The sequence below is a fragment of the Tiliqua scincoides genome, chromosome 4 (assembly GCF_035046505.1).
Source record: "Tiliqua scincoides isolate rTilSci1 chromosome 4, rTilSci1.hap2, whole genome shotgun sequence".
In the NCBI taxonomy this organism is placed as follows: Eukaryota; Metazoa; Chordata; class Lepidosauria; order Squamata; family Scincidae; genus Tiliqua; species Tiliqua scincoides.
In genome coordinates, this window is record NC_089824.1 from 96924742 (window position 1) to 96950736 (window position 25995).

At 41.5% G+C, this 25995-nt stretch overlaps 1 protein-coding gene across 1 annotated transcript in view; it reads left to right on the plus strand.

Moving 5' to 3' along the window:
• Positions 1-25995, plus strand: part of GABBR2 (gamma-aminobutyric acid type B receptor subunit 2) — a 401480-nt gene that overhangs the window by 216182 nt on the left and 159303 nt on the right. Inside the window, exon 9 of the mRNA XM_066625127.1 lies at positions 972-1032. Within this exon, the coding sequence (XP_066481224.1) occupies positions 972-1032 (61 nt within the window). The remainder of the gene's footprint in view (positions 1-971; positions 1033-25995) is intronic.

Genomic DNA, 25995 nt, shown 5'->3' on the forward strand with positions numbered 1-25995 from the left:
CTAACATTAAAGAGGTTTTCTCAGTGATGCTGTTTCCATATTGAGGTATTACACAATGTGAATAATAGAGGAAGACATGATGGTATTCAGTAGGATTCGTCAGTAGCACAGAAACCCCCCCCCCCCACACACAATCCGCTATGTGGAATTCATTTTTCTTCCCCAGACACCTCCATAGCCTTTGCAGAGAGCAACTAAAGGTTTGCAGACATTTGTGCACAATTAAATTTCCTGTGCTTAAGATTTATATTTAAAGTACCTACCTACATCTCTGTTAGGGAATTTCTATCCCAAATCTCAAGTCAGCTTACAAATATTTTTAAAAATACAATGATTCAATAAAATTCATTTAGTACTTCTCAAACAATAACTCAAAATCAAATAAATTACTAAAGAGCACAAGAACAACCAAGTTTGGGGTCAGATTTGGTGAACTGCACTGAAGGTTTTAATTTTGAGGGCTTTAAATGCTTTCTAATCACTTAATGAGTCCTTCTGATCACTTTCCTTATTGTGGTTCATTGTCAAGCAAAGGAATTCCTAAAGAAATTGATTCTTTCTAAACCTTCTGTAGTACTGCCACCATCATCACCCCCCGCCCCCCATAGGTGACCTTTAATTGCTTTTCAGCTTTGTAGGATTTATTTTCTAATCTTATAACTTGTGCAATTAAAAGGGGATGGGTTAGGTGTAGCATCAGAGCGATGAACCTGAGTTTGGATCTTTATTCACCATAAAGGACTCATCTTTATAGGCAATAGCTATTGCATATCTGCACCAGCACTGCCTTGTGCAAAACAAGTATCAATTTCCATTGTATAATGGACTCTGTAGCTGTAGTTCATTGAGGTTTCCAAGTGTATTTTAATCAATCAGAAAAGTCCACATTAGACAGCTTAATCTCATTGTTGTTTAGAGTGAATTTATAAGGTTATAAATCTTATTATAAGGTATTTATTTACTTTATTTAGGGTCAAGTTGTGTTCAAAAATGGAGAGAGGATGGGGACCATCAAATTTACACAGTTCCAAGGTAGGTGATGGATATTTATTCCTTTAAATTTATATTATTATCATTGTAAATGGCAGTCTAAGTATGTGAATTGGCACTGCACTTGTTCTAATAGCCACTTCACACTGTACAGTAGCTTGAAAGGAAATGAACTGAATATGTGGTAATAAAATGTGGCAGAATGCCCAGAAATAATGGTGTTTTTTTTTTCTTTTTTGTTGATGGGGAAAAATGCATTGTGTGAAACTCTTTATAGTTTAATATCTTGTTCTTCTTTGCTCACTGAAATAACTGCAATCATATATATAAAATCTAATGGAAACATCTGAGTCAAGTGCATTGAAAAAGTGTGCTAAAAAATCTAAATGTCATGTGCTAACCCCTTGTCCCCAGAAAAGTGAAACAGATTTAGAACGTACAAAATTAGAGGTGATTCTAATGAGAAATGTTGAACTGACTTGCTTGCCTTGAAAAAGAAAATGGAAACTTATTGTGAAATTTAATCAAAACTGTTTATTGGTGAGGAATTGCAACAGTAAAAAGGCCCCAGTCCTCCAAGAGGGATTCTGCCTATGCAGCAGGTGCATTATTGATAGAAAGCTGTTTTGGAGATAAAAGGTATCTGCTTATCATAAAAACTATCCTAGATACTTGCCTACAGGTCGAGAAATTTTTGCCAATAAATCAAGCTTAGATAAGCACCCTGCCTTATTTCGGGGAATAGCTTGCTGGGGAAGAGCTTTTCAACTTCAGAGAATTTGCTTTTCAAGTAGCATTGCTTTTCTGGAGAAGCAATGCAGAGATAATTAGAGGGCCGTTAATCTCCAAGGCAACCCTTGGAAAGCTCTAGCCAAAGTTAACGATTTCACTGCTCCTGAGACTTCCATTGAATTCCATTGAATTGAAACAAGCCTCCTTCTCTTAGTTTAGCAGAACCTGCTCCAGCCTCATTCTGTTTTGCAAATGCTTGCATTTTGTAGAGGTCTGTTTTTTTAAACACCAGGATGTAATCCTTGTTTCCATTTGAATCAAAGTCCCAGGCTACAATTCAGTGCACCATTACTTAAGAATAACAGGAATGGAAAGCAATGGGTCTGCTTCTGAATAAATAGGGTTGCAACTATGTGCAGCTGCACTTACAGTAATTCCTTGTTGCTTGTCTCACTGCTGTGAATTGAATTGCACACTCCCAGTTACGTGTTACAAGTTATATGTTATGTGTAGAGCCTCTGGTTTAACACATCTGGCACCTAAGAGAAGGGTTTGTTTAATGGTTCTCCTGCAGTGGTTCCCAACCTTTTTCACTTGCATACCCCTTGGCAGCCCATTTCCATGTTGCACCCCTCATATTAGCTAAATGTTTGTAATTAATATTAATATAAGCCCTCATCTCCTCCATATGAAAACCCATACTTCATGTATTCATCACAGTATTTTCTCTTTTTATCTGTTTGCAAAACAGAAAACTATATCTTTTCACTGTTTTGCATCAAAAGTGTCCTGAGAAATTCTTGTGGATTGATCACTTTTCATATTATGTTTCAGCTTTTTTACTGTGCTGGTTTTCAATCACTGATTCATGCATGAATTGATGACCAGAAATTAGTTATTAGTGGGGCTTTCACAGTTAACTAGCTACCTGTCTTGATGGCCCTACAAGGCATTCTGGAGCATTACTTGCCTTTTTTTTTTGCCATTATTCAATTATTTTTCAAGCACCCCTAAAGGTTCTGTCAAGTGCCCCAAGGGTATATGTACCCCAGGTTGAGAACCACTGTTCTACTGGTATGTAGTTTACTGTGTACTTACTCTGATAGTATTTACAAAAAGGTTTTGAGGACCAGAATTTAAAAAGTTAAAGAATAAAAATGTATCTTATTATCTTTACTATATTTTTTGAAAATTAGAGACTGTACAGTTCTTAGGTAACAATTACTGGTAGGTTATTTTTCAGAATCTGGTCTCAGGTAAAATCTGACAAAACTATAGTCAGACACCCCCCTCCTAAGTTTAACCCCCAACTTACTCGAGGGTCATAGAAAATTCCATGATTTTTGTGAGGTCGACTTATAGATGAGTATCTGGGTGAATCAAGAAAATCAGGCTTAAATCAAGATTATGGACCTGAATGTGATGTGACAACCACTTCATTTGTTATGAGTATAGTTAATTGCTTGTTTGTATTCAGTCTCACTTATTCTACCATAGCTTCCAAAGATTGGATATGGACAGAGACAACAGTTCTTGAATGCTTAGGTCACATCTAGATGAGATAGCAGAAGATCTATATTATTTGTTTAAAGGTTGAAAAGAGCAGTGGGTGTAGGAGCCAAATCAGATCAGGTCCCATGTCATATCTAGTCTTGTCAGTGGCATGGACAAAAGGATAGATTAGCACTATGGATTTGACACTACTAGTATTGACTCAGTTCCAACAGCTGCATCCAAGTCTGATGGAATCTGAATGTTTTATCAACAAAGAATCGCAAAGTAGTCACAATGAACAATGAATTATTCACCAAGTGAGATGTCAGAACCTGGACTCAACAGGCTCCAAACCACCTGGAGAGTTCAACTGGAGGTTATTTTTTTCTGGTGCAGCTGTGGTGGTGAACAAAAATCATCATTGCTTCAATGTTTTGAAAATGGTTAGTCTGTGTGCTCATTCAGATGCAGTGTGAATCTTTACTAGGTACTGGTGCAAGGAGAATGGAATATTTACCTGATCTCTGTGTTGAGGCTGCTGCTTAGTAGAGCTCCACATAGGAGCAAACTGGACTATAACTTGGTAATAGTCATCAAGTCAGTCTTTTCTTGAAAAATTAAATCATGGAAGAGGTCTGTTCTAATGTTTAGTGACTATTCTCTTAACAGAAAGTTTGGAGAGGCAAAATGAAGATACATTTATCTTCATTCAGGGCCTGAATTAGGCCAGAGACTAGATGAGACAAAAACACTGAAATAACATCTTTCTTGTAAATAATAATTCTGTCTTTTTTTTTTTCCACTGCCATACTTCCCACCCTTCCAAACCATTCTGATAGGAACCTTAAAACTGAAATCTCCTCCTCTCTTTCCTTGGCACATTGTACACTTGCAAGTAAAAAAATACGAAGATGCTTACGCCTCCTCTGCCCAATATCTGTCTTGAAGGGCCATGTCCAGGGGGTCAATACCCATTGGCATTGCTTTCCAGCACTACTCTTGGTGAAGGTAAAAAGAACAGGACAAATTTTGGAATGTTCAAACCCTTTTCCTTAAAAAAAAAAAAGTAGTGCTATGTTGATAACATTGTTTTTTCAAAATTTAAAAATTTCAGAAATTCTCCAAAGGTAAATTTTTCCCCAGTGATCTTGAATATTCTGAACTATTCTTGAATGTGTGTAATAATGGGTCTTTAAATTTTGCAAAGAATCTTGTCAGCTACTAAAATCTGACATGGTACAAAATTGCCCACAATTTCTGCTGCATTTGTGCCTTTCTAAATCATAGTCGAAGATGGCAAATAACCAAGTCCCACAATTGCAGCATAGATTTACCTGCCAGTGGCAAATAGAATGACTTATGCACACAGATTGTGCTTTCTAGGACTGATAGTGCTATCTAATAGCACTAATAGTGCTAATTCAATTGAGTGAGGTTGGTTATAGTAGTATGTACAGTAGTTTTGACTTTTTTACATCACTGAACATCACACTTTGCAGGTTCCTTTAATGAAGTTATTAGAAAAATGGCAAGTTCTGACTTTATAATGAATCTTAGGGCCCAGTCCTGTCCAACTTTCCAATCCTGATGCAGCCATGCCACTGGAGCACATGCTGCATCCTGCATTTTGGGGACAGTCAGGGAGGGCTCCTCAAGTCTTACCTTGGAGCTGCAATGTGGCTGCATCAGTGCTGGAAAGTTGGATAGGACTGGGCCCTCAAATACCTAAGGCTGAACTACACATTTTATGGCAGCCATGTGTGAGAAAATCTTGTCAGCTATTTCTTTGCTGGTACATTGGCAGGGGGGATATCAGTTTTTGGTTTTCAATAACCATTGGTTTTAGGAGCAAAGCAGTTGATGGGAAATATTATTAAGAATATTTATATACTATTTTTCAACAAAAAAATTCACAAAGTGCTTTACATAAACAATAATAAATAGTTCCCTGTCCCAAAAGAGCTCACAATTTAAAAAGATACAGAAGTAATATTAAACGTGCCCTCTAGCTTGCTGCATCGCCACTCTATTGCCTGATCCCAATGCTTCTTTGCACTGAAGAAGTAGCCGTTGTGGTTATATTACATGCAGTTTTGATGTAATGCGTAATTAAACAATTACAATCTACATGAAATCAAACAGCTTTGCTGCTTCAAATGCTTTGAGCTCAGTTAGCTTCTCTACTAGCATTTCGACCGCATTAAAATCTTCACAAGAAGATAGTTCCACCTTCGTGTTACATCACTAACAGTTTTTTTTAAAGCCAGTTTGCTTTCTGGGCCTACAGCCAAGTTGATAGAATGTATGAAAATATTATGAATGGGTTTTGATTAGTGCCAGTTAAACCCCACAGATTTGGAAGGTACTTATGTGGATGGCGCCTGGAAGAAACTATTTCTATGTATGAAAAATAATTGGCTAGAGAAGGCTGAGGGATGCTTCACATGTACCTGAGCATTACTTGCTTCTGAATCTGTGTATACATTGCTGTGGTAGTCACCTAGTGGCAATCTGTTAAAGTTATTTAAGACTAAGATGCTCAGATGTTAACAGTGGTGATGGAGGTAAACTGGATGCATAAAGTAAGTAGGGAAACAGCTGGAGAATGGCTACTTAGGGAACTGTGAAAGAGTTTGAAATCTGATAGGATGTCTGGGTGCAATATACAAGGATGTTTTCTTAGTACTTGCTCGCTAATCTTATTAATGATGCTAACAGGAAGCATGCAATTTTGCTGAGTGTTTATGGAGCAAAGACATACAGTTGGATTAGAAGTTTGGTAGTACATGAAGAAAACCAGTGCAAAGTCCTTTGAGGAACAGGTAACACTTGTTGCCAAACCTCCCAGCCCTAGGCCCTTTTTATGCCTTCTTTTAATAGTTTTATATGTTAAAACTGTGGGCTCTTTTTTTGTACCAGAATTGTGTCACCTCTAAGGGCTCTATGGGTTTAGCTGATCTGCTGAGGGATAGACTAATCTGTGGCATAAATGATAAGTGCAATTGAACTTATTGACAGGATCCAGCTAAAGTTTTAAGAAAGCTTTAGAAATTGCACAAGGCATGGAAATGACTGCTAACCATGTTTTAGACTTGCAAGAGAACTTGAAAAACTCTGGGGGTGCCAAGCACAGCAAGTATACATAAACTGTTAAATCCTGTAATAATAAAAAGGGTGCTGAGAGGCCCAGACTGTCGTGCAAAAGCCTGTTCTCATTGTGGAGGGAAACATAATGGTCATCCTTGCCCTCACAGGAATATAGAGTGTTGAATGTGCCTAAAGCAAGATCATATAGCCAAAGTGTGTCATACAAAAAAGATACAACAAAAAGAGCGAGAAAGCCATAGCTGATCCCCCTGGTTACAGGAGAGGCTCTAAAAGTAAAAATGCAATATACAGGTCGTGTCACATTATCCACTGGGATTCCATTCCAGGACCTCTAGTGGATTAAAAAAAATTTGTGGATAAAAAAAGTGGAAAAATAGATCTAAAGACCCACTTCCAGGTTTCTTACCCCTCCATTGCTCCTAATAAGGTCATGTTTCAACATTCACAGGGGTTTGATTCTGGGACTCCCTGCTGATACCATAAAATGTGTTAAATAAAAGCAATTTTTAAAAAATTAAAAAGTGTGTTCCTTTACAATTGTGGTTTAGAAACAACTTTTCTTACAGTGGAAGAGAGACAGTCAGCAATTAGAAAAGCAAAGGACCCATTGTCTTTGCCTGGCTCAGCTGAAGAATGGAATGATCACTTGCATGACTGTCTCTATAATAGTAAGAAAAGCAGTTTTTTAAACTGTGATTTTAAAGAGATGCATTTCCCCCTTCTCCAGGGATCAGCACATTCCTTCTCATTTGCAGTGGCCATTCCTGTGGAGTCAAAGCAGTGTATAAAAAATCCATGTATAACAAGGTTGGACCTGTACACGGTATATAAAATTGTTCAGAAAAATCTAAAGGAAAAGCTAATGATAATAGAAGTTACATCTAACAAAAAAAATTATAGCAGTGGAAGTAGTGGAACGGGACATCCAGTTCATTGACTGGGCTGCCCCCATAGTTGCTTTGTTGAAACCAGATGGTAGTGTAAAGTTATGCAGAGACTACAAAGTCACAGTAAACTGACTGGATACATACCTAATTCCCATGATTGAGAACTTAACTGCTTCCTTCCGTAAGGAAAAACTTTCGCAAAAATGTAAGTGATGCATCCCTTCAAATTTCTTCACAAGGCTTGCGTCAGCCTGGCTGGGTAGCCTCTGAGGTAGGCGGGGGGGTGGGGAGGAGGGAGGCATTTCTGGATGGGGGAGGACGGGCCGGGAGCGGGAGGCAGGACTGGGACCAGGCAGTTATGCCAGATCCCAACCCCCATTCCTGGGGAGAACTGAGCAGATTCAAGTCCGAGGAGACCCATAGGGGAAAGGGCGCCTTTCCAAGGGGTAAGGGGAAAAGTTTCCCCTTGTCTCTGTCTGAACCACTTTTGGTCCCTATCCTGCGCTGGATACAGTGCAAGCCTCCTGGCTTGTTTGTTCCAGTGCAGGATAGGATTGCGCCCTTGGTCGTTCTGCAGAGTCTGCCTGTTTTGAACAGAAGATCAGATTAATTGGCATTACAATAGACACTTTGGGGTTGCTGAATCAATGCAAAGCGTATGAAGTCATAAAGAGTAGGCTATTAGAAATACAAATTCAGGACCTACAGAGTGCTGCAAACAAGATCTGCTCACCGAGTAGCCTCCAAATTCCTATTAGAATTGGCCAACCGGCGCTGTACTTTTATCTGCTAACGTGTCTACAAGAATGTAGGGCCTTCGCTCTGGCAAGGTGTAGTGCCATGCTATCGGCTATATTATATGGGAGCTTCAGTGGGACAGTATATTGCGGGAGGTGTGCTTTTGTGAATTGGGTGGGGTCACTCTACCTTCTGATTTGTACTCCCCATTTTGCTTGGAATAATACAAGATATATTGAGACCCAGTGTTGTCAGATGGAGGGTAGGTGGGATCAGTACAAAATTAGGCATATTCTATCTCTAGGAGAGCGAGCTGTTATGGAGATGGCAGTGTTGTATTTTTTTTTTTAACCAGATAGTACAGAGGTGCAGTTTGAGACTAAACAAGACTGTATGAGTACACAGGGCAACATTCTGAATGCTATGTGTGACTGATTATAATAGCTGATTGTGTTTTATTATGCCAATAAATCCCCTGAGGGCTGGGGATAAGAATAGGCCCTCAGTTTGGCTGTACTTGTCGTAAGAGGCGACTAAATAGCAACTAGGTAGATGGGACTCGTTAACCTGGGAAGGCAGCTCATCTGAGAGAAGGATAACTCTGATCCCAAACCTCCACTGCCTTGTGGCTACATCCAGTTATGGAAAAGGCTTCAGGAGTCAACCTCGAGGCAAAATCTGGAGCTGGAATCCCTGAGGCAGTTCATGGCTGAACACAGTCACGTTCTGGCAACTCCTGCGACGCCGCTGGAACCAACCGTATTGGCCTCTGCCTTTCCATTGGACCATTTCAGCGACGTGGAGAGGGGGGATTTGCTGCATGGGTAACAGCCTATCCTCCATACCTACTTTACCCAGTCTTCACGCACTGGAGAGGACACTCTGTTCCAGAACCACCATTCAGAGCGTGACACCATAGTCTTCCGAGACTGAAGGATGCCAACAATGCCAATAAAGGTTTTTGATTTGATTGATTTGATCTGATGTAACTATAGCAGGGTATTCTGAAAAGTGAAGGTTTTTTGTTTTTGTCGTGTCTCCTTGTGGCCTGTTGTAAGCTAAAGGGACAGGAATGCAATACAGGTGGGACCTTGGTGTCCACTGATTTGACTCACTACTGATACCAAGGTCCATCTTTAAATACCTTATAACAAGGGGGGGGGAAAGCACTAAAATGCCATTTCCTGTTTTCGCTCTGTTAAATAATTATAATTTCATTCCATTAGATTCAATTTTTCACCTCATCAATTTTTCACCTTATCTGAATGTAATTGCATTCAGAGGTGACAACAGAGAAGCAAGACACCTGGACATGCGTTTTTAAAGCTATTTTCCCCCTGATTTGGTATCCACTGATTTTTTTTAATTCATTGGGGGTTCTGGAACGGAACCTCCGTGGATAACAAGGCATGACCTGTATATGTTATTATGGTTGTCATCTGATTGCCATTTGTTCAAGTTAGTTAAGATTGAGCATGCTCAGTTTTTTTCTGTGTGTTTGTAATGGTTCTCTGAAGACAGAAGACAGGCTTAGGCCTGTAAAGTCAAATAATAAACTTTTGTTACTACTATTTTAGCCTTCATGTGTTCCAGTGTGAACCAACTCCATTTAAAATTTACTGCATTTGAGGTGACATGGAAATTCAGTTTGTGACATTAAGGGCACAATCCTAACCCATTTTCCAGCACTGACGTAAAGGGAATGCAGCTCCAAGGTAAGGGTACAAACATTTCCTTATTTTGAGGAGGCCTTTGTGAGTGCCACCCAACTGCAGGATGCAGCAAACGTCCCTTTGGCGCAGCTATGCCAGTGCTGGAAAATTGGTTAGGCTTTGGGCCTAAATCTGTAATCGTCCGTTCAGATATGCAAGTCACAGCTTAATGCTACAGTTGTGAAACGCGTATGAGTGAACCAACCCTAAATTTCCCTGTTTTCTACAATCTCTCAAGTAAGTCCTAGGAATATTTTGCAAGTCAGATGAAAGGCACAAGTTATTTAGACTTGATTTGGAGATTTGATTTGATTGCAGGCATTTTGTGTTGTAATCTTATTCTTTTGTTGTTGGCAACCTTCAGTCTCGGAAGACTATGGTATCGCGCTCTGGATGGTGGTTCTGGCACAGCGTCTAGTGTGGCTAAAAAGGCCAATTCGGGAGTGACAATCCCTTCCGCACTGGGAGCAAGTGTAGTGTGACCCTGGTCTGTCCCCCTGGCTATGGGCCTTCCTTCTTTGCCTCTTTGCCTCAGACTGTTGGCCAAGTGTCTCTTCAAACTGGGAAAGGCCATGCTGCACAGCCTGCCTCCAAGCGGGCCGCTCAGAGGCCAGGGTTTCCCACCTGTTGAGGTCCACTCCTAAGGCCTTCAGATCCCTCTTGCAGATGTCCTTGTATCACAGCTGTGGTCTACCTGTAGGGCGCTTTCCTTGCACGAGTTCTCCATAGAGGAGATCCTTTGGAATCCGGCCATCATCCATTCTCACAACATGACCAAGCCAACGCAGGTGTCTCTGTTTCAGCAGTGCATACATGCTAGGGATTCCAGCTCGTTCCAGGACTGTGCGCACACATAGTTCACACTGGGGCACTGGCTGAGCCTGCTGGACTTTGGCTTATATAGACAAATATAGGGCCCAATAATGCGCCCCATATTTCCTTGCCACTGTACCTTGTGGAGGGAAGTCTGTAGTGGTGAATTTGCAAGCTTTCTTTCTGGGAAGCTTTCCACATTATATATTGTGGCATGAAAGTTCCAAAGAATGAACCAGAGCCAAAAATGTAATATATAGCTCAAAAGATTAACATAGGCAAGTTTCATATATTATGTAGAATGCAAAATCTTCTCAATCTGTTACTTAACCAAAAAATTCAGCATCAAAGATACAATGACAGATGCATTTTTGGTACATTACGATTCACAACATATCCAACCGACTTGGCTTTATCAAATATGCTTAGATGAACAAATTGATGGTAAAAATTTAGAAAGAAATGACTAAACAGCTTGTATAATTGTTCAGTAAATTTCCAAGCACTTCTTTTTGTTGCAAATGTGAGAACTGTTTCATATGTTTTGCTGGCTCATTTGTGCAAATAATGGCTCATGGTCTAGCTCTGCGCCAATTGACATCACACCTGTGCATGGGAATTTCTAACTCCACAGAAAGCCCAACTCTGGGAAGCTGCTATTCGGACTATTGTCACTTGACATTACACAAGTTATTACATTGTGTTAGATGGAATTCAGTCTTTTTGGTCTCTGTATTTCCCTCTTAACTTTGCAAATCATTTAGAAGGCAGAGTGTATGATTTAAAATACAAATTAAAAGTGTGATAAGAAACTGCCTTGAAATATAATATTCCAATTGGTGGTAAAGAAGGAATTATCCTAAAGCCATCATCATGCTTATTTTTATCTTCTGGCATGCCTGGGTGTATGTTTTAATTTATTCAGTATTGAACATTTTAATAGCTATCCAAAATTAAGGCTTTTGCTGCATCCCTTTGCGTAAGTAAGAACTCCCTATGCATAGCTGTAGGGGGGAAAATTCTTTTCCTGTCATTTTGGCCGTTCAAAAGGTCAGTGTAAAAAAAATGTTCTAATACAAAGCAGTTCTTGTCTGACTTTGCTAATGTGACATTTGAAACAAGGTTGTGACAGTGTGATGTGACAGCAGGCTAACATTGTCTAGCTTAGCAAATAGCATGGAGTCTGACTTTCAGAAGGAAGCCATTTACAGACCAGTCACTCCCATATTTTCTCATCCAAATGTCAAGGATGAAAAAAACTCACACAAATATACTGTATGCACATTTCAGATATAACACCTTGAGCCACACCCCAGTAGAGCTTGAATTCTTCCTTTAGTGATGCCTTAAACCAGGTTAAATATATGTATTTTGTTTTAACTGTGTTGTAGTTTGATAAAATGTCACGTGGCCTTCCTTACTGTTATGTATGCACAGGCCCTGATTATGTTGATTTAGCATATGTGAGTTGTATCCCAAGGTTGTCTTAAATTCATAGAAGAATGTTGGTCATCCTCCCCTGCCTTCTGCAACCCCATCCCCTGAATATCTACTCCTGGAGCTTTTCAACCCTCAGGAACAAATTTTATTAGTACACATTATTATTTTATTAAATAATTTTTAATAATATTTTGTGTCTAGCTGTATATCAGTGGCTAGTTGTATGAGAATAATTACTGTAGAGTATAGGTCAGCAACTGGTGATCTAAGGGCCACATTCAACCTCCAGTTGGCTCAGATCTATTTATTATTATTATTATTATTAATTAACAGTATTTATATACCGCTTTTCAACTAAAAGTTCACAAAGCAGTTTACAGAGAAAAATCAAATAACTAAATGGCTCCCTGTTCCAAAACGGCTCACAGTAAAAAGATGCAAATGAATACCAGCAGACAGCCACTAGAACAGACAGTGCTGGGGTGAGGTGGGTCAGTTACTCTCCCCCTGCTAAAAAAAGGAGCACCCACTTGAAAAAGTGCCTCTTACCCAATTAGCAGGGGTTAATTTGACCTACAAGTTGCCAACCCAGAAACTGTGTGTGTAAGATGAGGTGATGAGCCGTAAATCAGTGGCAGAGGACTCTTCTCCAGGTGGTGCAGAGAAAAATTCCTGTTTCAAACCCTGAAGAGTCGCTGCCAGACAGTGTCACCCAAACTGTGCTAAGCAAGTCAATGATGTGGCTCTGTATAAGGCAGTCTAATTGTGGAAGCAGTGACTGGGGTTATGGACTGACCAGACAACCCTTTTGAAGTTTGTATTTGAATTGGCCCATCATCCACTCCTCAAAGTGCCCTCCTGGAAAACCAGTCAGATGTGAAATTGCATTGTTTAAATTTCTAGGCATGCCCCCCATCAATTTAAGTAAAAATAAATACTTTACTTTGGAAAAATCTGCATCATCAAATGAATGTTGCTAATTTTATTTAGAATATTTATATAACCTTTCAGCAAAAAGTTCTCCAAGTGATTTGCACTGTAAAACTGGACAGTTAAAACATCTTAATTCCAACATTTCCACAAAAGACTTTTCTTTGACTCTTGTAGACTTTATGTGGTGAGCAGCCTTGCGCTAAACTGTGCTGGCACAGCCAGGCCACATGGTCTACACTTCATTAAATGCAGCTTAGGAAGTGGCTGCTCTTCAGGGTGATATATTTCCCCTTATCCTGAGTAATAACCCAGCAATCCCATGGGGTTTCTTGGACCTGTGCCTGCCATATATCTGGTGCAAACATGGGAAGTCCTGTGTATAGCAGTCCAGATGGGCACGGAGATTGGATTCATGAACAGCCACTGATCCTACCCCCTGCAGGTCTGATCCAATCTGTTCTGTCCTCCCCCTGCCCAGAAATGCCCTTTTTCGCCTGCAAAACAGCATCCCACCACCCTCTTCCGGCCCCTGTGCAGCCCGGCACAAATTTACCCATGCCAGCCGGTGAAGGGTCTGGATGAGGCTCTGCCAAGCTAGTGCAGGACCAGTCGAGTCTTGAGCAGCCTAAAATGTGCCTTACAACTTGTTTGCAACACTCTGCGCCAGTGCAGCAATGCCTGTAATGGCTCAAGCGTGAGTTTGGATAGCTCTGTGCATGGTTTACATCAAGATCACTGGTGAAGGAGGTTGTTTGAGGTGCTAAGGGAGCAGTGATGCCAAAAACCCTCATTCCAGCCCTATTTGTTGTTATTGTTTTGTTCCCAGGCCCTCAACAAATGGATGGGAATGTCCCTCCCTCTTCCAGAAGCATGTTACTGAGCATATGGTCTGAGCAACCCGAGATATTTGCATCCAAAGGAGTCAGGGGCTTTTTTTCACTTGGACACATAGAGTTAAAATTGCTAAAGTTTTACCTAATCCTTTTTTGGGTGAAGAATAATCAGCAAATAGTCTTTTTCAGGAATTTTCAACGCTTCTTGTCCCTTCTGTAGGTCCACTACTTAAGTGTTTTATTGATGCAATTATTTTATTATGACTTTTTATTATTCACATTCACATTTTTATTATTCACATTCAAAAGATGGTGTATATAGGTCCTCCCTCCTCTTTTTGTCCTCACAACAACCTTGTGAGGTAGGTGAAGCTGAGTGACTAGCCCAAGGTCACCCAGGAAGCTTTGTGGCTGAGCAGGGTTTGAACCTGGATCTTCTTGGTCTAACTCCCAAACCACTGCACCATCCTGGATCTCTTATGGTATTGTATCTGTTCATGGCATCATAATGAACAGCAGGAAGGGACTAACCCAGTGTTATTCAAACTGTGAGGCACGGCTCATTAGGGAGGTGCCATGAACTGAAAGGGGAGGCGCGGGATGACCTCTCGCAGCGATACAGTCACACCCCTGGGCAGAATATAAGCCTGTCTTCTGCCCGTCTCTGCACTTTTTTTTAAAGCAGAAGAAACAGAAGTTGCTCAGCTGCGAGAGTGGCTGCTGCCGCCCCGCCCTCTTCTCCCTCCACTCGGAGGCTGCCGCTTCTCCGTTCGCTGCATGTTGTTTACAAAGCTCTTCCACTCCAGCCCCCATCTGGCAAGTTCCAAGCATGCTCATTTTGCAGCCCTTGCTGACCGTCAGAAAGAAATCTTCCTTGATCCTTGTCTGATTGGTTCCTAGTTCCCAGCCTGGGAACACTTCTCATCAAAGTGAAATCTCTCTTTTCAATCCCCTCCCTCTTCCACTCCCCCCTTTCGATCTCCAAACCTTCCCACTTTCCTCCCCCTCCCCTTAGAGTTGTTTCCATGCAGTTGGCAAAGGGGGAGGGGAGAGACAAGCACACACTTTACTTGGCCAGGAGCAGAAAAAGGGTACTGTTTTTAAAGTGATTTATTAATCGTTGTTTGACTGAAGAGGAAAGGCTGTATTTTTAAAGTGATGAATCTTACTATTTGAAGGGAATACTTATCAGCCACTGATGAAGTGATTGCCAGCCCAATCCTATCCACATTTTCCTGGGGGTAAGCCCCATTGACTCTAATGGGACTTACTTCTGAGTAGACATGCATAGGCTTGAGCTGTGCATCTCTTAGTATAGGAGACAAATCAGTCTCCTAACCAAACCCTTATCAGCTCCAATATATTTTCATGGTCTATTTTTTTATTCCCTACCAGCTGCTGGAAAAATTTAATTCCATTAAATTAATAAAGGGTTCAATCCTATCCAAGGAGAATGGGAGAAATGACTAGTTGGATTGGGGTTCACAGAGGGGTATGTGTGTAATGTTGGTCAGACTGGTTGTTCACAAAGTTCATTTGATAAAACAATTCTATTGGTATACTTACAAAGTTAAAAAAATGAGTCTTCCTGGACCAGACAAAATCTACCTACTCCAGTATCTTGTCTCCAACAGTGATGAGCAGCTGATCATTTATAAAGCATGTATATTGCTGTGTATTAATAATATATTTTTAAGATCTGCATTTAATTAATATGATTAATATAATTAATATTAATATAGTTAATATTTCTGGTCACTTCCAGCCCTCAGGAACATGATGGGGAGCCATGGCCAACAGCCATGGGGGCCAAGGGAGCCACTGGCCGGAAAAGTTTGAGTACCACAGGACTAAGCTATTGCATGCCTGAGAAATAATTATGTCTATCTTGAACCAAAAAGAGAAACAAATAAGGTTGTGCTGGTTAGGCTGGTCCAAATTTCAGTCTGAATTTGACCTTGTTGATGCATTTTTTCCACTAACAGTCCAGTAAAAGAGACTGGTGCCTTTGCACCCTAATCAGTATAAGATGTTAGGTCTAGGAATCCCCCCCCCCACACACACACACATACACATGGATATTCATTTATGGTTTTAATTCCTAATGCACAGATGCAAGTGCCATGTAAACATGAGTCCCAGTATAGGGAGATCCAATGATGTGCTAGGAGCTACACCTGCATTTTGAACTGGTTTCACTTGGTCTCTAGCAACCATAATGCTGAAAGTGTTAGAGCCAGAAATAGAAAAAGCAATTCTTTGGCACTAGGACCAAATGTTTAGGTTCCTTGGCAAGCTGATGCCTAGGGGTTTTCCAGAGGCATGAGTGTGTGTATCGAAAGTGGTGGTATTTCCAAAAATTATAGCGAAGTTTCCAGGCTGCATAAATAGTTAATGGACTACGTAATTGTAGCTGGGATTCCTGTGAGCTTGAAAGTTCCTCAGTTCCCTGTCTTAATGATGCCCTTCTTGGGGTTTTCTCAGCAGAAACCTCTAGCTGGAACTAAGCCATGCTTTAAATGGGTTGTCAAACTGAATTTGTCCATAGAATTGGTTTTAGCCTCTTTGCACTAGGCAAAACTCTGGCCATCTCTAAATGCATGTTGTCGGTTTGAACAAATCCACTTTCTGCCTCCTGAAGCTATCCTGCAGGAGTCAGCACTTTGTAGCTCTTGCTTCCACTGTGTTGCGTGTTACCACCCTTGACAGAGTCATGGGCTCTATAACTGAAGAGATCAGTTGGTATGCACTGCCCTCTCCCTGCACTGTTAGTGTCTCATACATAAAGTCCACATAATTAGTAGCTGCTACTTTCAGTAGCAAATGCAAAGCAAATGACAATTGTAATAATGATAATAAAATGATACATTGAATTCTCAGTGTATAAATAATAATTACTTTATAAAGCTGCTGAGTAGTACAAAAATTACTGTTATTAAAATTTATATCCTGCCTTTTCCAAGCTGAATCAAATGCCCAAGGCAGCTTACAAAGGTCTATAATAAAATGTACAATGTATCACAACAATAAGTAAAAACAGTAAACAAAACAAGAAACCCAAAACACACACTATCAAACCATTGGGGGCGGCGGCGGGAACAAATTGATCCAGAAGGAAAGCCACAGCAGTATTACAAAGGCACAGAAGATAAACATCCACCTGTCAACCAAATGCCCAACAAATGTTTTAAGCCCTCTTTGAAAATCCATGAGAAAAGGAGTAGTTCTTAATTCCCTCAGAAGATAATTACATAATTCTGGCACCACTGCAGAGAATGCTAACCCCTGTGCTGCCTTGAGACAGAGATAACACTTGAAGGGAAACCCCTTCAGATGACCTGAGAGGATGGGCTGGGATGTATGGGAGAAGTTGGTCCCTCAGATAACCTGGACCCAAATGATAAAGGGTCAATACCAGTGACTGGAAATGAATGGGCAGCTAGTGTAGTTACTGAAGCAGTGGTCCAACAGAGTCAAACTGCCTAACCCCTGTAACCACCTGGGCCACCGTATTCTGCACTAATTGCAGCTTCCGCACTATCTTCTAGGGTAGCCCTACACAGATCGCATTACAGTCGTCCACTCTCAAAGTCACTATGGCATGGACCACTGTGGTCAGGTCTGATCAAGTCAAATATGATTGCTTTTGGTGCACCAGCCAAAACTGTGCAAACACACTCCTAACCACCGCTGCCACCTGGTTCTCCAGATAAAGCTGTAGAAAAGGTTAACAGCTCTATCCTATCTGTTGCATTATGACAGTGGAGCAGAGTTCCACTGTAATAAATGACTTTACAGTGGTGCACATGACCTGCTGCTTTTGGAGCTGTTGGTGATCCTGGTCTGGTGCAGGTAAGCTGCATGCAGATGATGATGGATGGGGCTGGGAGGGAGAGGAATGGGGGAGTATCAGGTGGGAGGCAGATCTGGTGGGAGAGACGAGTGCATCCTAGCAGCAGCAACTTACGCCAAGATCGTGTCCTTTCTCCCATTCTGTCTTCCATAGTCTCCTCAGATATACACAAGCTATAGAAGCTTGTGGCATGGGTATGGGGGGGACCCATTAGGGAAAGGGGGCTTACCGGGAGGTATGGACAAAATGTTCCCTCACCTTAGGTAACCCGTAATTTGAATGAAACAAATAATACTGTGACTACTGCAAAAACTGTTTTTTGCAGTTTTTAGGTTTTTCGTTGGCAGACATAAAGTTGTAACACAGGGTCAGTTTCAATATCTTTCAAAATTATCTTTTATATTAGCTATAGCAGTTGTTAGATAAACCTGGATTGGTGCCACAGATTATCACCAAATGCTGGTTTATGTTGTCTCTTCCGTTTGTTCAGATTCTGCCCCTCCTCCCATCTTCCATGAAGTGCCTGAGTGCCAGACTGTTCAGTTCTGCCTGGATCTTGGCAAAGCACTGCCTTGTCAGCTACATTCGTACCATTAGTTGAGAGAAGAACGTTGATGTGGAAGTCTCATAGGAGATCTCTGGATACTCTCAGCATGCCTCAAAAATAAAAGCAACAGTTCTGTTCATCCTTTCCCCCTTTATGCAAGAAATATTATGCCCTAGATATGCTATCTATCTGTTCCAATGCAGTGGTTCCCAATCTTTTTATCCGGCGGCTCCCTTGACCTACTGGGCGTTGGCTGTGGCTCCCCATTAGACTACAATCTTATCCTTTGTATAGGATGAGAGGTTTTTTGCTAGGATTCTGTGGCTCGCCTGGCTTTTTTCTGTGGCTTCCCAAGGAGCCTAGGCTCACAGTTTGGGAACTACTGCCCTAATTGGATTAAACGATGTTAAAATAAAAGCTTTCAGGAGTTCCTTAAACAACTTTATTTACAACCCATGACCTGTTCCCTTGTCCCTTTTTTAAGACTCTTTGTTCTAAAGAATAAAACATAAGACAAGATACCTGTGGTCCCATCACAGTTATTTGTTTGGCAAGGTGGCTATGTGGAGATACTGCCTATGCACTTCAAAGCAAGGAGAAAGTGAAGTGGTTACAGACAGGCAAAGAGGGACAAATATTTTGCTGGAATGTTGGCAAGAGAAATTTACAGTTGAGAGCTCTCTCACTGTTGATCTAGGCTGGTGGCTTTACAGGCAATTGCACTGTGAGCAATGAAACAAGCTTGAATTAAACTAGGATTCTTGGTCAGATGTCTTGTGTAACTACCGTTAAGACAACCCTTGGTGAATAAACTGTGGATCCTTTCTTTCTTTCCTCTGTGAAACATGGTACTGGCTTGGGGGAATCTGCATTGTGCATGCTGGCCTCTCACAACCGGATGTCCCCAGCACCAGCTTGACTGAGATGAGGGACTGTGGTCTTAGAAAGGTAAAACAATGAACCAGACAGAAATCAGCCAATACCCTGCTGAGTTTGGCATTCACCTGCTCAGTGGCCAAGTCCAATCATTTGACCGTGGCCAAGGAGAGATATAAGAGACTGACCCCAAGTTTCCCATCTCTGGATTGACCAGCCAGAACAGTAAAGTACTGGACCAATCAGAACTCCATAAAAGGAAGTAGGTCATTTGCATCTGAATGCAGCCATTTCAGCTCTGAATAAAGATTGTCTGTTCATGGCTGATCACCCTCCAGTGCCCTGGAGGTAAACAAGAAAATTATATCTGATTGAGCATCTTGTGAGATAGAGCTAGGTCTATTCATCAAGTTAAATGTTGTTGTTTTCTTTTTGGCTCTTCCTTTAATACCTTGTGTTAATCAAATTGCAAGTGCCTGTTTTTGACTGCTTACCATTACTCTTTTCATTTATACCTTTCTCTTATACTCTCATTGTTTTAACATGTTGCTTACCCAGGGCCCAATCCTATCCAACTTTCCAGCATGGGTGCAGCCACAATGCAGCCTCAAGGTAAGGAAATAAACATTTCTTTATCTTGAGGAGGCCTCTGTGACTGCCTCCCCACCACAGGATGAAGCACACGTCCCATTGGCACAGCTGCACCGGCGCTGGAAAATTGGATAGGATTGGGCCCCTAGTCTCTTAACAGCTATCTCCCCTCATTCTGGACGGCTTCTCAGGATTAGCACTACACAGGCCAAGAGCAGGTGCCAAGAGGTTGGGGTTCACCCCTGGTCAGTTGGCTGGTCAGTTGAATCATTCCTCTAGTCACTGGCTTTCATGCTGAGTGAAGCTTGGTTTGAGGGGGAGTGGCAGTGGAACTACTGACGTTTTTAATGTTAGACATTACTCCAGTGGGATGTGAGGTTGCATTGGACTACCACACAAACCAAATTCAAACCATGGTTTTAGATTGTGGTTTAATCTTGGTTTGTTTGTGCAAAATAAACCATGGTTTGTTGACAGTCCATTTCAGACAATTTATACTAACTAAAATTATACAAAACAAACCATTATTTTACTAGATGACTGAACCCATTCATAGTGTTTGATAAGTATGTGCATGGATTTTATAATCAAAAAATAAAATATGCTGTAGATATCAAAATATAATGTGTAACATTCTTCTTCAAAATGAATCCAACATGATCAGCAGAAGATTTCTAGGAGGCTGCTGTGCAGTTCTTAGCTGTGATTAACAAACGTTTTATTGCCAGATCTTTCTTCAGAACCCTGTCTTTTAAATATCCAAACACAGCTGGATTTTTATTACATAGAAGTACATAGCCTCCTGTGGAGTAGTACTTCTGTACACTCCATTTTCTGGATTTTTGTCCAGAAAGCCTGACTGAGGGCCCAATCCTATCCAACTTTTCAATGCTGATGTTCCTTACCTTGAGGATGTAGTGCATGCCCTGTTTGGCAAAGCTACATCAGCGATGGTAAATTGGATAGGACTGGGCCCTGAGAATGGGAAATTGATTCGTATTGGTGAATGTTTATTCTGATAGACCCTCTGGAAAGTTGTATAGCTCCCCCTTTCAGTTGTGTGTAGTCGTTCGAACTGATAGTTCCCCAGAGGGACTGTGGGGTGTGAGAGAAGTTAAAATCAAGTTCACAGACCTTGAATTGGTTTTCTTAAGGCAATCCTAACTTGTGCTGAAACTTTCCCCCTTACCCTGTGTCGCGCTGCAGTGGCCCCAATAGGTCTACTTGAATCTGCGTCACCTGATGAGGTGGCACAGATCTGAGCAGAACAGAGCACTCAGGGGTCACTCCGCATCTCCCAGGAATGGGACTTGGATCTGGCATAACTGCTGGATCCTGGCCCCACCTCCCGCTTCCTACCTGCCCACCCACCCCTGGGAACGCCTGTCACCCACCCTCCCCCGCCTTGAAACACCTCCCTCCTCCCCACACACACCCCAGACCCTTGCATCAGCCAAGCTCGGCTGACGCAACTCACCTTCTTCCCCGGCAAGGGACTTGGCCCAAGTCAGCCCAAGTGCCAGGTAGGATTGCGCCCTTAGTATTACAGCTTTTTATTATTAGAGTGGCTTGCTGGGGGGTGGTTTGGGCTACACAGAAAGATGAGGCTTAACCTCTGGCTGCTTGGCATCCACTTGAACCCCTGTGTACATTGAGGGAAGGTGCATAGCTTTCCTACCAGGGCTACTGTCCAGAGTGCCTACGAAATTGCAGATAAAGCCAGGTTATTCTCATCTGCTGGAGACAGAAGGTTTGGTATCTATCATTCAAAGTAATAAGTCTTCTCGATGACAGACCATCTCAGTGTTGAAAATAGCAGGTGTTAAACTAGTCATTGCCCACCAAACTAGTTCCAGGTGAGCCTTGTCAGAATATACTGTACACTGATAGATGTTAATGCTGTTAATACTCACCAACGTATTGTGACAGTTCAGTAAGATCTTCAAAGTCTCAAATGGTTCGTGATTTAATTATGGTAGCATTCCTTTAGTCAACATATTTGCAACAGTTGCAAAACCAAAGCAAACCCTGTCTCTATCAATTTAATTTCCTCTTCTCAGGCATCTGACTAGAGAACAACTCATGTAGAAATAGCTGGAACTAGCAAATTAATTAACACTTCAGGACCAGCTGACCTTCATTCTCTTCTTCAAGGGCAGTGCCGCCCAGCCGAAAATGTCTGTAAGATTCTCCATCTGATAAGCCCTTCCTTAAATGTTAGCTTGACAATAACATGTTTCCGATGTACCCCAGGGCTACATGGTAGAAGAGAGTTTGCTCTGAGCACCTATTGCAAACAGGGACAAATCAACTACATTTGTTGCATAGATTAATCTAGCAGCAGATTAAAAAAGAAAAGTGCAGCAGAGTTTTCTTATAAGAAAGCAGAATGACCCAGCCAAAGAAAAACCTTTTTAAATCACCATGATTTTTAATGAGAAAATGTTATTATAGTTTTTTCCACTATAATAAAAGTGGCTATTCACAATTATTAACCATTGATTTTTTAAAAGGAGTGAAGACAAGAAGAAAAACAATAACTCAAACTGAAATCAAACATATTGGACTACAAGCATGAAAGATAGAGTCAGATGTAAAAGGGCTTTTTGGAAGTGGAACTGGGGAGTGTTGGGGGAGGGAGGGATGGATCCAGTGGCAGTCATGCACACTGGATATTATCCTCCATTTTTTGGCCCTCCTTGCCCCCTGACTCTCCTTGGGCTCATACCAGCAATATAGCTAGCATAGTCCAAGGAGACTCATATGCACTCAGGAGGCCTGGTTGGCAACCTTCAGTCTTGAAAAACTATGGTATAAGCCTACAGCACCCGGTAGTCCCAGGCAGTCTCCCATCCAAGTACTAACCAGGCCTGACCCAGCTTCCAAGATCAGACAAGATCGTGCATGTGCATATTGGCCCAATCCTATTGGTGCACAGCACTTCCAGAACAGAACTTTCCGGCAGTGTTAAGATGCTTCCCAACTGATGCAAAAAGCAACACACAGGAGAGCACAACCTGGCTGTGGTTACAAGCAGCCAGCCCTGCACACCATCAGGCTCTGGACACCTGCTGGCACAGGGGCCAAGTCTGTGCAGGTAGTGGAAGGGAGTTAGGGGGTTGGCGGAACAGGGTGGGAGTGGGTGGAATGGGTGGTGATGGGGTGAGGAAGACAGCAGATCGTATCAGGAAGGGGAGGGTTTGGCAGCACTGATGTCTGCTGAATCCTAACCCCCTTCCCGTTGTGTTCCGGAACCCCCCAATGATACTTGAATCTGTGGATATGAGGGGATGCAGCATTACAATAAAAACTGTGCTTTACAGCTTTTTTGATCTTGTAAAACCGGAAGTGACTTTTTAATGCCTTATACGGCGTTAAACGGCCCAGGAAAATCCTTGAGAACTTGCCCAGGTCTCCTAATGCCTTATAAGGCAGGGGTGTCAAACTCATATAGAGGGCCGAACAGCATTTATCATATCTGCTGAGGGCAGAAAGTGATGTCATTAGATAGGAAGTGATGTCATTAAACAGGTCATAACAAAAAATAAACACTTTTTCTCACTTAGCTGCAAATGACAGAAGAGAAAACATGCAAATCTTGATCATATGTCAAGATACTGGGCAGCCCAATTTTCATGTGGACTTCGCTTTCAGCAATAACACCTCAGCACCGCTCAGAAGCCGAGAGCCTGAGGGCCGGATAAAAAGCTTTTGAGGGCTGCATCTGGCCACCGGGCCTTATGTTTGACACCCCTGTAATAAGGCATTGAAAACATCGCTTCTGGTTTTTTGAAAAAAAACAGAAGTGACTTTTTTCATAGTAAAGCTCAGTCTGAGCCTGGCAGAGGCTGCAGATGGTTGCCCGCGGCCTCTCCTGGGCTCAGAGGACCCTCCGGAGGAAAGGGGAGCTCCAGTCTCCACACCTCGGAAAAGGGGGATGCAGACCTAATCTGTGGATAAATGAATCTGCAGATATGGGGGCCTCCTGTATATTCAGAATAAGTAATTAAATATTAATATGTATTTAGGCCTGAAGTCACTTATGGGCTGAATCTTGTTCATAAAACAATTTTGTATGTTCCCCAGAGACCATAATCAAATTTGATATTGTGCCATCTCAACATATGTGTCAGAGAACTCCTTTAATATTAATCTTTCTTTGGATTGTACACACAGTTCCATAGTCATTACCATACACATGTGCTACATAAATATGACGTGCCTATTGCTAGATAATCCTGATTTGACTATAGGCATGCATACATACACCCCTACCTTCTTGAAGGCAAAACATGATTCTAGCCTTTCCCCCACCCTAACCACTATTTGTGAGAATAAGTGGCCAGGTCTGACCATAGTAGGGAAAATGGGAGCCTGAGTCTTGTGTTACTAATGCTAAACCATGGTTTTAATCAGGGCCAGACTCTGGCCTAAGGGCCAGATCCGGCACCTTGCCTGATCCCTCCCTGTGTGAACATAGCTTATGGTTCCGCAGGGGAGCCTCTTGTTCATGGTGCTCATCTCCCCCAAGCTATGCTTTGGCCAGCCACTTCCAAGTTCTGTTGCCCCAGCAGCCATTGTGCCTGAATTTCTGGGCAGATGCAGCAAGCCAGGGCACAGTTCAGGGGAGATTGGCACTATGAAAGGGAGGTTCCTTGGTGGATTAATAAGTGCCGTTCAATCCAGGGAAGTGTTTCTTGTCACACAGTGGTCTTCAGTTTAGAGACCATTGGTTTAAATCATGGTTTCGTGTGACCTGGACTCAGCCAGATGTCCTTCCTATGCAGGAAGCAATGTATAACATTGTTTTATTTTCCTCTGACCATATGGTTTTTCACTGAAAGAGAACTCCCATCGTTGAGAGCCATGAGTTATATATCATTCTCCTGGGACTACTGGAGCCAGGTTTTCTCTCTACCTTCATAAGTAAGTCAATAGATTTGTCCCTTCCCGGCCATATGACCTTATGAAGTAAGCATTCCCATTTCGAATTGATAGCTGTTGTATTAGGTAGATCAGATTTAATCAACAGCTGCAAATGGTACTTAAGGAAATAATCGCAGCAAAGTGGGTCAGCATGAATTGGAAGTGAGTCAGGCCTTTGGGAATCCAGCCCAGTCATTTGTTTTAATGAATACCCAAGGTTTTAAAACCAGCTTACCAGTTTTAATCAGTGACAACTCATCTTCTGCTGAAGAACCCGAGTGTATGTAAAAATGATTGTTAAGTACAGTTTCATAGAGGTAGTCTCTTTAACTATAACTGCAAACTATAACTGTTCTGTTTTGTGGAGTACTACAAAAAGGATCATAGTCTTGTAACTCTTAAAGGACCTAAGAAATCCTGTGACCTGAGTGTGAAGTACATACTTGAGTACATATTTTGAATATCATTATTTGTCTTGTTTTCATTCTATGTACAATGAAATAACTGCAGCTAAAATATTTTAGAACTACTTCACCTACCCTCCAAAAGTTCCACATGTATACAGTATATCCCAGCACCTCCTCATGATCCAGGTAATGTTAAAAGTTCTTTTTAACAGTGCTAGCTAAAATCTTTTGCCCTTGAAGTGAAAAATGATTGCTTGCCCCTCACCAGTCCTCAACTATTGGGGGGTATGTGTGTGTGTTTTAAGACAACATGCAAATACAGACACTGCAAGAAGGAATGTTACATCCTTTATGGAGTCTGCCCTGCTTTGGGCTAGCCCTTGACTAAATATACGCAAATGCTTAACTCTCCCATTTAGATTGGGGGAGGGGGGTAGGAGTACTTAGAACTTGAAATTGTGCTATCCAAATACAAAGCCAACATTAACTACTTGACTGCCCTGGATTTAGGTGCCTGTGCAAATCTTCAGGATTCCATTTTTCCACATTCCAGAATCTGTGTCATCCAAACTGAAACAGTTATTCATATTAACTAATTAAAATTCCCTTAAGAAGGAACAAGAATTAAATGGTAAAAAATATTCAAATATGTAATTTTGGTAGAGTATTTTAATTTAAAATTGATTGCTTTTTTATTTTAATCAAAACATGTCTGATTGCTTCACAGAAAATATTTATTAAAGTGAAATATTTGCCATATGTAATGTATTTCATTGAGGTGCATAAGACCTGTGCACAGAACTTAGTTTCAGCTTGGTCTCAACCTCAGCACCCATTTTTATGGTAATTCTTTGAATGTGTATGAAAAAAGATTTATCTAGTGTCACATTTCATAATCAGCATACTGCTAAAAGAAGAAATAAGTCCCCAAACCAATGCCCCTGGGCATGCATGAAGTCATTTTCTGCCACTGGCAAGTCCCATGTGTCTGACATAAGGAGACTGGTCTTCTGAGACAGAGAAGTTTCTCCAGGCAACTTTGAGCCTTGGTACTTTTTTTTCCTTTTTGTTTTAACAAGTAAAGTTCTGCTTATATAGATATGAGACTGTGGGCC